We start from the raw sequence: 14,864 nt of genomic DNA, 5'->3' as shown, positions 1-14,864 counted from the left end.
AAGTGCTGGAATTTAAAGTGTGTGCCGCCACCACCCTGCTTAAAAGAAGATATTTTCAAAATCCAGTTTCAAAATGTGGGGAAGGCAGCTAAGCAATGACGCAGGGACAGAGCCCAAGGAGGTAGGCAAGCTGTCCAGAACAGTAGGAGAACAAGGAGAGTCTGTGTGTGCTGGGGAGAAAGCAGACAGCCTGCTGGAAAGTCAGGCGTGTGTACAGTGGAGACATTAGAGACGTTACTCAGAGGAAAGCAGGGGCCAGGGAGATCCTGGAGACAGCTCTACTATTGATCAACCGCAAGGGAAAGAAAACAAAATAAAAGGTGCTAAATTCTCCTGTGAAAGCTGAGATACGCTCCTCAGAATCAGCCTAGCCTTCCAGATGGCCAGAGACCGGGGTGATCGCACTGTCGTCTCTGATGGCAGCGATGTGTTTTCCTGACAGGACTCACGGTGCAGTGTGGCTGTAGGACAGAGGGTCCTGTGGTCGGTGCCAGCACACAACACAACCACCATGCAACAAAGTAACCCTCCCAACCAGATACTGAGACTGACGCGCTACCTACTGCGCTAACGAGGCACCTCCATCCAGATACTGAAACAACACAGACTGATCAGCTCCACGCTGCAGGCTGCCTGGTACCCAGGCCTTGAGGGAAGTTGCTGCAATGCCTCTACAGTTTGTGCCTCTTTCTGTCACATGTCAGTGAGTCACTAAAGCACTTTAGCTGCTCTGATGAAAGGGGGGGGGGGTTCTGGGTTCTTCCTTCTTGCCTTTTCCACATGTATGACGTTCTTCTTCCTTCAGAAGGTTGGCCCTGAGGGTTTCTCTACATTTTTTCTTTTTTCTTGTTTTTATTGAGCTATATATTTTTCTCCTCTCCCTTCCCTTCCTCCCCTGTTCCATTCAATCCTCTCCCATGATCCCCAAGCTCCCAATTTACTCAGGAGATCTTGTCTCTACTTCCCATGTAGATTAGATCCATGTATGTCTCTCTTAGGGTCCTCTTTGTTGTCTTGGTTCTCTGAGATTGTGAATTGTAGGCTGGTTTTTCTTTGCTTTATGTCTAAAAGCCACTTATGAGTGAGTACATATTATATTTGTCTTTTTGGGTCTGGGTTACCTCACTCAATATGTTGTTTTCTTTTCTTTTTTTGGTTTTTCAAGACAGGGTTTCTCTGTAGCTTTGGAGCCTGTCCTGGAACTAGCTCTTGACGACCAGGCTGGTCTCAAACTCATAGAGATCCACCTGCCTCTGCCTCCCGAGTGCTGGGATTAAAGGCTTATGCCACCACCTCCCAGCAATATGGTGTTTTCTAGCTCCACCCATTTGCCTGCAAATTTCAAGATATTATTTTTTTCTGCTGTGTAGTACTCCATTGTGTTAATGTATTTCTCATCTTTATGTGACTTTTTAAAAAATATTATTTTCGTAATAGTTTAGTGGCAGAAGGCAACCTTGGCGAGTTAGAACCAAAGGGTATTGTGCAAAGTCACAAGGGAGGTTTATTGGGGGGAGGTGCAGAGATGGCCTCTGAGCCAACACAGAAGGAAAGAAGGGGGTCGAGAAGGGCTTGCCTTTTATAATGGGATATAGTGCATGCGCATAGGGAGAGTGTTCTACTTAGTGGCTACAGTAGCTACAGTGCCACATCTTGGTGGTGGCAGCTGCTGCTGTGTCCTACCAGGTCCCTAAGAGCAGGCCAGTGTAAATGCCTGACTCATAACAATTTTACCCCCTCTTTAAAGACTTCATTCTTTTTAAACTATTTTTCCTATAGCTGTCTATACCCATTTTCTTTTCTTTCTTCAGCACCTGAGAACATTTTTAAACCGTACCTTTTTAGAGGCTTTCTGTGTCTGGACCTGGTTTTACTAAGCATCTGCAGAGTTCTCTGACCACGTGAGACAAATCTTGAGCTGCCAAGTCAGCTGCTGTGTGGCTCAGTTTAGCACATGGCACTGGTAGCTGGCTCCAGCCTGCAGTAGCAGCCAATAGGCACACCACTGAAAGCCACTGAATGCCAGCTTACCTGAGAGACAGAAAGACTCGGAAGCTACATCCAGCTCCTTGTGCAGAACCTTTCTAGGCTTTCTCAGGTCCTGTGTTTGGATATTTCAGCCCCCATGCTGGACGCCATATGTAGCAAGTATTTCTCTGTACTGCTCAGCTCCCAAATAACAACATGGAGACTTATTACTAATTATGAAAGCTCTGTCTTACCTTAGGTTTGTTCCAAACTAGTTCTGTTTTTTTTAGTTCTGTTTTTATATATGTACTTTTTTGAATAATTTATTTATTTTTGTTTTATGTGCATTGGTGTTTTGCTTGCATGTATGTCTGTGTGAGGGTGTCAGATCTTGGGATTATAGTTGTGAGCTGCCATGTGGGTGTTATAATAAGATTCAAAAGTTAAGGGTTTTTAATTTTGATCAATGGAGTTATGACAAGCTGGTAGACCTCTTATTACTTTCTAGTTAGTCACCAGCTCAAGATTTTAAATTTCCTTTGGATGTCTTCGAAGTATAGACTTAAAGGTGCTTCTCATTAGACTAAAGCATCTCTGCCCAATCTACATATATCTGACTCTCTGGACAGAGGAAAAAGTGTTCATGCTTTTTAACCCAAATCCATAGCTTTTGCTATGACTCAGATGTGTGAGCCTACTTCAGCTGTCTTTCAGACACCTGTAACCTGCCTTTTCTACGAGGTAGATTTTAGCACAGTTTACAAACAGTGGTAATGCTAATATATTTAAAACTTTCATCTCTTTTTGTAAAAAAAAAATCATGTAAAACTCATGTAAGCTCAAGGAATCGAGGGAGTCATTAAGACTTGGATCCCTCTCATAGGTCAAGTGGACTCCAGATTAATACAGCTTAAATTTCCCCCGTCTACCCCTGAAGATGGGGTTTTTCTCTCTCTCTTCCCTGACTACCAGGATAATAGGCCTAAAACTTCCGAATATAAGATTTTTCTTTAAGTTCCTAAACTTTAACTTCTGTTCCTTGTTTATATATTTGTCCATCATGTTTCCATCAACTAAAGAGTGCAAACTGCTCCAACACACCAGCCTCAGGTCCTTCAAAACTAGCAAATCCTGGACTCGAGGCCAATGTAAACCAGACGCTTCTCACAAAATCTCATACCAGCTTGAGCCCCAGCTTTGGACCAGCATTCCAGACTGCTCCAAAACTACCTATACTTCAATAGCCTCATATGGCCCAACAAAGCTTGGACAGCAAACTAGATGCACCCTGCCCACTCCAGGACTTTGACCAGTACTCCATCCAGCCTTCCTGGGCCTGACAACACTGTCCTAGGTCATCAGAGAAGCTGTTACAGGAGAGACTATATATCACCCCTTATCATAAACAAAAGGCTGGAAGGTTAGTTTCAAAGGAAAGTAGTTTCCTTCTACCAAAGAAACCTTTTCCCTATCACTGCTGAAAGAAAACAAAGGGATATCTATGGTACCTATTAGCATACCAAAGCTCATGCTGGCTTCCAGGCACCTTCAGTATTACAAACACCTATTAAAATCAGAAAGTTACAAAAAGGGTCCCTCAAGATGGGAGCTGAGATCTGATTGCATGGCTTAATTAGAATATCAACCTTTACCCCTACATAAATGTGAATCAATAATTTGATTCATATGATCTAGGGCCAGTGGGGAATTTATGGCTAAAGAAGCTGTTTTATGTTAGCCATAAACGGTACCCACCAGCCATTTGTCTCTAACTCTGGTGTCTGGAAGAAAAGTTTCAGTAACTTCGACTCAGTGAGGCCACCCAAAACAACAGCCATGACTTGTGATATGACTAACTGCTTTTTTTCGCTTCTGTGATCTGCTTGCACAAATACCCAAAGATTGTTTTGAATTGCCTTAACATCTTCACTTGGCAGAACAGAACAGTTTTTGCTTGCTTGCACAGATAACGAAGGTCTTCATGTGGTTTTCCCCTTTAAAAGTCCTTCCCATACCTCTTAGGTGGTCTTAGTTATGGTTTTTATTGCTGTGAAGAGACACTATGACCATGGCAATTCTTTTAAAGAAAACATTTAATTGGGGTGGTTTGCTTACAGTTTCAGAGGCTTAGTCCATGCAGGAGCATGGCAGTGAGAGTGCTGGCAGATGTGGTGCCAGAACAGAGTCAGACATCTTGACTCAGGCAACAGGAAGTTAACTGACTGTCACACTGAGTGAAGCTTGAGAAAAGAGACCTCAAAGCTCACCTCCATAGAGACACACTTCTCTAAAAAGACCACCCCTACTCCAACAAGACCACACCTACTCCAACAAGACCACACCTACTCCAACAAGACCACACCTACTCCAATAAGACCACCCCCACTCCAATAAGACCCCACCACTACAACAAGACCACACCCACTCCAACAAGACCACACCCACTCCAACAAGACCACACCTTTTACCAGTGCCACTCCCTTTGGGGCCATTTTCTTTCAAACTGCCACACTCTTCCTTCACAGCCATCTCAACTTTGGCTCAGAGATTGTTGGTCCTGTTAGCAGCTAATCAATGAATCTTTTAATTAAAATTGGGTTGAGTTTATAGTCTTTTCCCAGGGCTCACAAACTCTGTAACACTTCCTACTGCTGTCTGGGGGACCAGCCTCCAGCAGCACAGGGCTTTGATAGGAATCCACGAAGTCAGCGAGGCTCAATTTTTCTATCTGAGAGGGGTTAGGAAAAAAAACACTCACTCTCTTGATATTTTCCTTCTTTATTCTTATTCTTCTTTATCCTCTCTCTATTCTCTCCCTCTCATCTCATGTTGCTTTACAGCTTTTATACCCTAACAGAATCTTCCAGGAAGTACAGAGTCAAAACAGTTGCATTCCATTTTTCAAGGGAATGATTATAGATAAAAACATGCTTTCATCTCCCTCACATGCTTAAACGTTTATTATTGTAGGTGAAAAACAAATTATCTCAAGAACCCACAGACATTCATACCCAAGCAACTTGTTACAGAATGTGGCAAGCAAGGTGTTCTTGTCAGGTGTTCTCTTACTGGCAGGCTGCATTTTGCAGTTACAAAGAAAGGGCCAATTACTTTATTACTTATCCTGAAAGGTAATCTTATAAAGAGTCTTAAAGAAATCACAGGGCTGGAGAGATGGCTCAGTGGTTAGGAGCATTGCCTGCTCTTCCAGGGATCCTGAGTTCAGTTCCCAGCAACCACATGGTGGCTCACAACCATCTGGAATGAGGTCTGGTGCCTTCTTCTGGCCTGCAGACATACACACAGACAGAATATTGTATACATAATAAATAAAGGAATATTTTTTTAAAAAAGAAATCACAAACCCAAACTTTTATATATGAAAAAGAATCAGTCAGCTCTGCTTTAAATCTTTAGGGTGCATATCCATTCATTAATAGTTTTTTACATCAGGAGATTGAGGACAGTGTTATGCCCAAATCCGCAAAGTCCCCGCAAAAGCCAACAAGGAAACCAAGTCCCGTATGTAAAAGCAAAGAGCCTTTATTTTAATCAAGTTTGCAAACTTGGTCTCTCCGCGTTTCCAACTTATTGGAAAACCAGAGATCCCCGAGCTCAAGTAGAATTGGCTTTTTATAGTAGTAAGGGTAGGGGTGAGGGGTCTCTGAAGTTTAGGACCCCTGATTGGCTGACATTTGTCTAGGGATGTCCTGGTGAGGTGCGCTGGCAGGTGATCCTATGGACAGAAGGTGGCATTTTTTTTTAATGGTCTGCTCTTGGGCGGTGATCGGGTTATCTCAGCTTGTGGTTCTTTCCTGCTACCAGGTATTGCTTCAGGGTAAACTACTGAGATTTGGGCCTCTTATTAAATTTATCGAGGGCCAAAGTTCTACTCTGGCAGGTGATAATGGTTGGAAGTAAAGAACTTCCTTTGGGTGACCTGTCCATACTTAGCTTATCATGGCTGGCCCCCACAGACAGAAATGGGTATAAGAAATTAATCATCACCTCCGGTCATCAACCAAACCTAGCAAGGACAGTTTGTCAGCCAGTAATAACTGGGCTGCTTTGTTCTTGTTCCCTGACCTTAAAGAGTCCCGCATTCAACTGTGTGCCTTTCTGAAACTTGAGATTGTCTTATTGGGTTTTTCACCTCCAAGTTATTTAGCAAAAGCATCTTAGTCTAACTTTGCTGTTTTCACAGCTTTGTTGCAGCTGTGATGCACTCTGAGACCGGGAACACATCTCCCAACATTAAGGTAAAAAAGAATTTAAACTAGCTAGGCTATGGGGACTCAATTGTTAGTCATTAACTTGAACAACAATCCATGCCTCTTCTTACGTGAGACTCACAGACCCTGACTATGAAACACATCCTTGTATTTATTTTTATTCCTCAAAACTCTGCACAGGTTATCATTATTATTATCAAATTAGACAGTACAGCTTAGGTAGGGGTCAGGGTGTTTTTCCTTGGTCCTGTTCATTCCCACCTGGTTTAAAGAGAATGTTTCCATAGACTGAAGTGGGAAGATCATGAGTTCGATGTTAACCTGGGTGACACAGTAAGACCCTGCTCAAAAAAGAAGAAAAAAAGGAAAGTAAGGAGAGAGAAAAGAGAAGGGTAGGGTAGTGGAGGGAAGGGAGACCCTAAAATGTCTCCAACTTGGAGCCAGCTCCCAAAGTCTGAGCATCACCGACTTCTGGAGAAAGCCGAAAGTGAGACGCTGTTGACCGAAAGTTGCCGAGCGGTCACGGAGATAGAAGAGCTTCGGGAAGGCCCAAGTCGCCTGTCTGGAAAGCCAGAGCAAGGAAAGAAGGAAAGGTCCGGCAGAGCAGAAGAGTGGCGGGGGGCGGGGAGGGGGGCATGTCGTGTGGCGCGGAAGCGACAATTTCCGAAGCGAGCGAACTCAAGCCGTGCTGCGGGGGACGAATCGGAGACGGAGGTCGAGCCGTCCTCGGAGCAGGAGGGCAGAGCCTGCTGGTCCTTAGCGGCTTGGAGCTGCTGCAGCAGGGCGCCGAGGCGCGCGTCTTCCGCGGCCGCTTCCAGGGCTGCGCGGCCGTGGTGAAACATCGCTTCCCCAAGAGCTACCGGCACCCGGCGCTGGAGGCGCGGCTCGGCCGGCGGAGGACGGTGCAGGAGGCGCGGGCGCTGCTCCGCTGTCGCAGCGCGAGTGGGGCGGACGGGACGGGGGTGGACGGGGCTTCAAGGCCCGGGAGATGGGGCGGACGGGACGGGACGGAACTGAATAGGGCTCCGAGACCCGGGAGACGGGACCAGACGGCAGTATTTAAGGACTCCCAGCGTCGCACGGGACGCCTTTCCGTTTGGTTTGTTGCTCTGCAGCTATCTCTGAACTTGTCGTTCAGCGCACGGAGCCTCAGTTTCCTCGTTTCTGCTTGCTGTAGTCCTCTCTCCATTTGATAGGGTTTTTGTTTTTTGTTTAGTTGTTGTTGTTGCTGCTGTTGTTTCTCTGTCTAGCTTTGAGACCTGTAGTTTTAAGCACTGATGTCGGCTGGGAGGTGGTGGAGCACACCTTTTATCCTAACACTCTTAAGGCGCAGAGGCAGGAAGATCTCTGTGAGTTCGAGGCCAGCCTGGTCTACAGAGCGAGTTCCAGGACACACTCTAAAGTAACACAAAGAAACCCGGTCTCGAAAAATAAACAAACAAAAAGTACCGGGTGCCCTGACAGGCGCGTATCTGGAGCCAGGCTTGCCGGATTCAGATTTTACCGGTGCTGCTTCCCGTGTGGCCCTTTAGTAAATTGTCTTGCCTCAGTTCCTCAGCTGTAATGTGAAATCACAGTCGAGGTCGCATCTCAGGATGTAAATCACGTTTGTATGTTGCCATGGCATTCAATAAACTTCAGACTTCATTAAATAGTTTCTTTTTTGTTTGTTGTGCCTTTCTTGGACCTCACTACCTCGCCTGGTCTCGAACCATAAAGATCTGCCTGCCTCTGCTTCCCAAGTGCTGGGATTTAAAGCGTGAGCCACTACTCCCGGGTGTTCTTTCTTTCTTTCTTTCTTTCTTTCTTTTTTTCTTTCTTTCTTTCTTTCTTTAAAACATCTTTTGGTTCCCCTCGAGAAAGCTTTGTCCTCCAGAGAAAGTAGGCACAAAGAGGGAAAATGTCCAAAGTTCCGCCTACAACCAAGTGTCCTGGCTTTGTAGCTAGGATCTGGGCCTTTCTCTTTTACACTCCTTTGGTTTTTCTTCTTAGTGGTTGATAGGTGCCAGGAGCCTTGGGAAGCTCAGCAGTGAACAGGCCAGCACTCTCCTGTCCTAGCAGACGCAATGGAGCTGTAATGTCCATATTTTCTGCTTCACCTTCTTTTGTAAGTTTTATCAGACAGAGGTGGTGGCTACCCTGATCCCCATTGACAGGTCCCCAGTTTCTAGGAAAAGTGTCCTGGACGAGGTTGGCATTCAGGAGAGTCCTGGAGTTTGTTAGAGCTATTGTTACTGCATTAACAGTATCGGAGACCGAGATATAGAGAAGTTAATGGAACCTTGAGGTTTCACCACTAATAAGGAGGGAACTGGGATTTGAACCTGCCTGTCCTGGGAAAAAGATGGGTCTGTAAGACGACATGCTGCTTAGCCTCCTGCTAGTCAGGTAGCCCTCAGACTGGAGGATGTGAGGATGCTTTCCCTTCTGGATTCTTGTTTCCTTGGTTTTTTTTAAGGGAGTAGCAATGAATTCCAGTCCTAAGGTGACTTGAGAAAGAGGAGCAAGCTTTGACACTTGCAGACGCACCCTGAGCTGGGCTATAGTCCCTCAGGGCTTGAGCAGGGCTTGGACAGGGCTTGGGCAAGCTTCTGGTTAAGTTTTATCATTTCCACCATATTCCTCAACCCTGCTCCAGAGTAAGTAGATTTAGACTGAAAAGCTGGCCCTACCTGTGCAGGTGACACCTCCTTCATACAGAACACACTCACTAGCACCTATGTGTCCACTGCAGGTATAACTGCCCCAGTTGTCTTCTTCGTGGACTATGCTTCTAACTGCTTTTATATGGAAGAAATCGAAGACTCGGTGACTGTTCGAGATTATATCCAATCTACTATGGAGACCGAAAAAGACCCCCAGTGCCTCCTGGGCTTAGCCAGGAGAATCAGGCAGGTTCTGGCTAGAATGCATGACAAAGACCTCATTCACAGAGACCTCACCACCTCCAACATGCTCCTGAGGCGGCCCCTGGAGCAGCTGCACATCGTGCTCATCGACTTCGGGCTGAGTTTTGTTTTGGGACTGCCGGAAGATAAAGGCGTCGACCTCTGTGTCCTGGAGAAGGCCTTCCTCAGCACCCACCCCCACACCAAGACAGTGTTTGAAGCCTTTCTCAGGAGCTATGGTACATCTTCCAAAAAGTCCGGTCCAGTTCTTAAGAAGTTAGATGAAGTGTACCTGAGAGGGAGAAAGCGGTCCATGGTCAGGTAGCAGAGTTGCTATAGTAACTGTCTCCCGGTGAGAATACTGTGGGTGCGGCTGGGCCTAGGCAGTGGGGTCGTTGTTAAGTGGCCTGCGATCGTGCTGTGCCACCGTCACCTGCGGTTCACTGTTCTCAGGAGCTTAATGTGCACAAGGCCTGGTCTAGGCAGAACTGGATGTTGATATCTTCTTTGTACTCTAACAAAGCTTGCCTGAAGATCAGAGGGCAGAGCTAGCCACTAGTTAACCACAGCGGTCTGGAGGTCTGTACAGATATTGCTGGGCCGAGAGAGAGGAATATAAGGTGGGAGGAGATAGGAACTCAGCCCCTTTTTGGTTGAGGATTTTGTAGAGGTAAGAACTCTAGTGACTGACTGCTCTGCTTCTCTGATCTTTCAGCTTTCACCCTCTAATGTTTGACTCTGGGTTTTTATTATTAAGACCAATTAGAACTCATGCTCTATCTAGTGCCCAACTTTAGGGCGTGAATTCACGAAAAGGCCGCCTGCCTATGGCTTTGCAGCCACTGGCACACACCAGAACTACATGCAGGGGCTCCCACTGGAGTTACTGCCTCACCGGCTAAGCTTTTCTCCCAATTTTCCCCAAGCCTCTGAGCGAGTTTGGAATTTTTTTGTTGCAGCCTTTCTGCAGCAAACTCCACAGGCCCCAAGCACCAGAGGCACGTGGGCTTCAAATGTTGCAGACAGACTTACCCCTTTATACTGGTTGGCTCTGGCTTTAGGCAGCTCCTGCCGCAGGCTCCCACCACTCTTCAGATGTGTTTCTCAGACAGCTGGCTCCCTCTCCCCTGCATACCCCTTCCTTGGACTGATGCCGGCACACTAGGTAGCTGCCTTGACACCTGCTCAGGCTTCTGCTGTTATTGGGACCACTACATGGTCTCAGCTCACGGCTGCACGCTAGCGGTTGCACTGTCCTCGGACAGGCTGTGCACTGCCTGTGTGCTCCAGTTAGATGTGCTGCACAGTCTTCGGCTCCACTGCCATCACCATCAGATTTGGTGAGGGAGGAATTAGTTAAAAGAGAGGTTTTTTTCCCCACATTAAAAAATGGGAAACACTGTTACAACGGAGAGAGTTAAGTCTGTATAATTACACAATGCTTGATTTAAATTTGGAACAATCAAATGAAGGGATAATCAACCTGGATTGACATAATGTTAATTATCATTTTGATCATTGTTATTGTTGGTGGGGATTGGGCTAAGTTCGGCTGAAGCAGGGGTGTAGAGGCTGCAGCAGCTCCTGGTGTATGTGTCCTCTCATTTGACAGAGTAGCTCATTTTCTTAAACCAGCCTCCCTTCCTATTCTACACTGTGTGCAGGGGCAGTTCCTGCAGCCCTGGAGAGGCCCTACCAAGACAAACAGAAACCACATCGTGACACCTCTGGCTTCTGCAGTGTCTGAAATAGCTACATTTGAACATGTCCTCAGTGCAGATGGCACACACAAATACAGCACAGCTGAGATGGATAATGGGACGAGTCCCTGACAGGGGGAAAGATGGGTGATGAGAACAGACGCACTCTGACTTTGAAGAAAATCTGCAAGTCCTATTCCAGTGACGTTTCTGCTTTGAGCCTGCTCTCAACTCTGGTGGCCATGGAGGGGTATGTTTGCACACTAAAATGTGGTGTTGGCAAGATGTCTCAGCCATAAAGAGCATGTGCTGTCCTTCAGGAACCTGAGTTCTCAGCTCCCACATTGGGTAGCTCCCAGCCTCCTGTGTCCCCCAACTTCAGGGGATCCAACACTCTTGGACCCCAATGGCACATTCACTCATGTGCACATGTCCATTACAGACACACATCTGGTTGTCCTGAAACTCACTCTGTAGATCAGGCTGGCCTCGAACTTAGAGATCCACCTCTCCTCTACCTCCTGTATGCTGTTATTAAAGGTGCGTACCTACCGCTGCCTGCCTTAAAATATTTCTAATATTTTAATATTATTTTAGAATTTTAAAACAAAAAAATGCAACCTTGTCACAAAAAACAACAACAAAGAAACTGTTTCTCAGTGTGGGGAAAAAAGCTGAGCAGTGATGCAGGAGCAGGCATCCAAGGGCCCGAGGAGACAGGCTATCCAGCGTGGCAGGAGAACAAGGAGAGCCTGTGTATGCCAGGGAGGGAGTAGACAGCCTGCTGGAAAGTCAGGCGTGCACCCAGATACCAGACCTCAGGACTGGCTTCCTTGCCATGTGGGGACATTACTCAGGAAAGGGAGACCAGGGAGAAATCCATTACTGCAAGAGGAAGAAAACAAAACAAAAAGGTGCCAGGTTCTGTCTTGTGTGAATGCTGAGATACTCTCTTCAGAATCAGCCTAACTTTCCAAAATGCCAGAGACCTCCCCAGGTTCAGGACATTTCTCATTCGAACCATAACCCATATTAAAATGTATTTGTTTATCTGGATCTCATGTTTGCATACTTAATCACCTCAGGAGAAGAGAGGGACAAAAATCTACGAATTACTTCCCTTATTGCTTTAACTATCTGACAAAGAGATTAAGGTAAGAAGGGTTCTATCGAGTCTCTTTGGGGTCCAGCCCCAAGATTATCTTCAGGGTTCAGATCAGACACTACAGCAAGTAAAAAGCACTTTTTTCTTAGGGTATCAGAGGGCAACTAAGAGATCCAGGCCCTAGTACAGTCCCTGAGCAGGGAAGTGGTAACTTCTAGCCTAGAAATATGCCATGACCATTTCTGGACCTCAGCCCAGGGAGTAGTTACCTCTAGTACTCAGGCATAACCTCTCCCTGAACCATGACATCATGGACTCCTCCCTAAAATGGGAGGAGCCAACCAGCAGGCACCATCCCATAGCGGGCAGCCAATCCCAAGCCTGTAAACTTGGAATTCCCCAAACTTTCCCTACTACAAACCCCCCTCCCCACACTACTTGGGGTCTCTCCTGCTCTGCTCCTGCTACTGTTGTTGCTACTCAGATAGACAGGAAGGCTTGAGTTAACTCACAATAAAGACTCTTTGCTTTTGCATCAGATTTGGTGGTTTCTTGGAGATCCAGACTTTGGGCATAACATCACAAATGAGCTCTGTCATGCTGTGTTTTCCCAAATCAGTCTCTTTATTGTTCTGCCTCTATTCTAGTTCTCCTGTCCCACTTCTAGTGTCTCCTAGCTTCTTCTCCTCTAGCCTAAAAATTCTCTCTCCATGTGAGCCTTGAAGCAATGAAAAAGTTTACAAGCTGGATGGGTGGTGCACGCCTTTAATCCCAGCACTCGGGAGGCAGAGGCAGGCGGATCTCTGTGAGTTTGAGGCCAGCCTGGTCTACAGAGCGAGTTCCAGGACAGGCTCTAAAAGCTACAGAGAAATCCTGTCTTAAAAAAACAAAAGAGAAAAGAAAAAGATTACAAGAGTTACCTCTCATTGGTCAAAAGCACATTCCTTTTGACCTTATGGGTAAGTGATAAGGAGCCAAGCCATTAACTATGGCAACCAAGGTTTCAAGGTTTCAGGAGTAAGAGTGTGATCAGAGCCCAGTGGCACAGTGTCCATAGGTCTTTTATCAGCTAGACTTGGCAAGCGAAACATTAGCATGTCTTTCTTAGGGTGCTTTGTGTAGCAACCTTGGTTGGACATCTGTGACTCTAACCTTGTGCATAACTGTAAAGATTTTTTTTTAAGATTTATTTTTAAAGATTTATTATGTATACAATGTTCTGCCTGCATGTACACCTGCGTGCCAGAAGAGGGCACCAGATCTCATTACAGGTGGTTATGAACCACCATGTGGTTGCTGGGAATTGAACTCAGGTCCTCTGGAAGAGCAGTCAGTGTTTTTAACCTCTGAACCATCTCTCCAGCCCAAGGTTTATTTATTATGTGTACAGTGTTCTGCCTATATGTCTGTCTGCAGGCCAGAGAGGGCACCAGATCTCATAATGGATGGTTGTGAGCCACTATGTGGTTGCTGGGAATTGAACTCAAGACTTCTGGAAGAGCAGCCAGTGCTCTTAACCTCTGAGCCATTTCTCCAGCCCCCGCCCCCATAACTGCAAAGTTTTAAACTTATGATCAATTTACAAAAAGCCTTTAGGCCGGGCGGTGGTGGCTCACGCCTTTAATCCCAGCACTCGGGAGGCAGAGGGAGGTGGGATCTCTGTGAGTTCGAGACCAGCCTGGTCTACAGAGCTAGTTCCAGGACAGGCTCCAAAGCCACAGAGAAACCCTGTCTCGAAAAACCCAAAAAAAAAAAAAAGCCTTTAGTCTAGTTTGAACTTTTTCTGAGGTAAAAATGAGCTGATTGTGTGCAGTGAGTCTGAGCAAAAGGAATAAAACAGGTTTTTAAGTACCTACAGTCCTCATGGGACAAATAGATCTAGTTATGAGGCATGTCCCAATATAGACACTATATATCAAAATCATGCAGTTTAATGAAAAGTCATCTTCCTGACCACCTGTGCCCATAAGATGAGATGTCATCATGAGATTACATATACACATCACATGAGATTACACACTACAGTGCAGGTATTGGGGAGACACCAAGCTATTTTAGCAAAAATGAGCATCAGTTTCCAGAGTCAATGGTCCTGCAGGCCTTTCCTGGACAGGATTTACCTCCATCAGAGAGTCACTCCTCTGGGGGGTTGACACCTGAATTATCAGTTACCATATGCTATATATTTCCATGGCCTCCGACAGGGTTCACTTTGACTCAGAGGTTGAGAGGTTGCAGTTCATGGTGGGAAGGCACAGTAGTGACCTCAAGCAAAGGTGGCGGGCTTTTGTAAGTGGAAGCAGAGAGATGGGGTCAGGTGTTCTGCTTGCTTTCTCCTTCGGCAGCTACATGGCATCTCCTCGACTCTGCCTACCCTCTCTCTCTACATCTCTGTTTGGATTTTCCACCTGAGTTTACTCTGTTAAGCCATTGGCTAAAAGTATCTTCTTTATTAACCAATGACAATAAAACATATTCACAACATACAGAGGGGAATCCCACATCACTCATAGGTGATTCCAACTCCAGTCAAGTTGGCAATGAACATTGACTGGCAGGGACGGAGAACAAGGGAGAGATGGACAAACAGCAACGTGATCACAGATAGCATGTAGTAGGAAAAGGCAGACTGGAGAGGAGCCAGTGATTACTGACCTGGACTGGGAGAGAGGGACGAAAATGCTGGGAAGGAAGCAGCCTATCCAGGGGCTGCATCAAGGGGAGCAGCCGCAGTCTCCCCTTGTCCACCAAGAGCTAAGAGGTCATTGCCGCCACACAATAAAGTCCCACCCAGCACCAGAGGAAGGACAGTGTTCAATTAAGACTGCTGCTGGGCCGGGCGATGGTGGCACACGCCTTTAATCCCAGCACTCGGGAGGCAGAGGCAGGTGGATTTCTGTGAGTTTGAGACCAGCCTGGTCTACAGAGCTAGTTCCAGGACAGGCTCCAAAGCCACAGAGAAACCCTGTCT

The 14,864-nt window shown here is 46.3% G+C and overlaps 1 protein-coding gene across 1 annotated transcript; it reads left to right on the top strand.

Moving 5' to 3' along the window:
* The first annotated feature begins 6,835 nt into the window (after positions 1 to 6,835).
* LOC101993270 (EKC/KEOPS complex subunit Tp53rk-like) lies at positions 6,836 to 9,413 on the top strand. The gene is made up of 2 exons (XM_005363128.1): positions 6,836 to 7,142; positions 8,935 to 9,413. The coding sequence occupies exons 1-2, from the start codon at positions 6,836 to 6,838 to the stop codon at positions 9,411 to 9,413; spliced, it is 786 nt and encodes a 261-aa protein (XP_005363185.1).
* The last annotated feature ends 5,451 nt before the right edge of the window (positions 9,414 to 14,864 follow it).

This window comes from Microtus ochrogaster, linkage group LG8 (assembly GCF_000317375.1).
Source record: "Microtus ochrogaster isolate Prairie Vole_2 linkage group LG8, MicOch1.0, whole genome shotgun sequence".
Taxonomy (NCBI): Eukaryota; Metazoa; Chordata; class Mammalia; order Rodentia; family Cricetidae; genus Microtus; species Microtus ochrogaster.
This window is presented reverse-complemented; position numbering and strand designations above follow the sequence as displayed.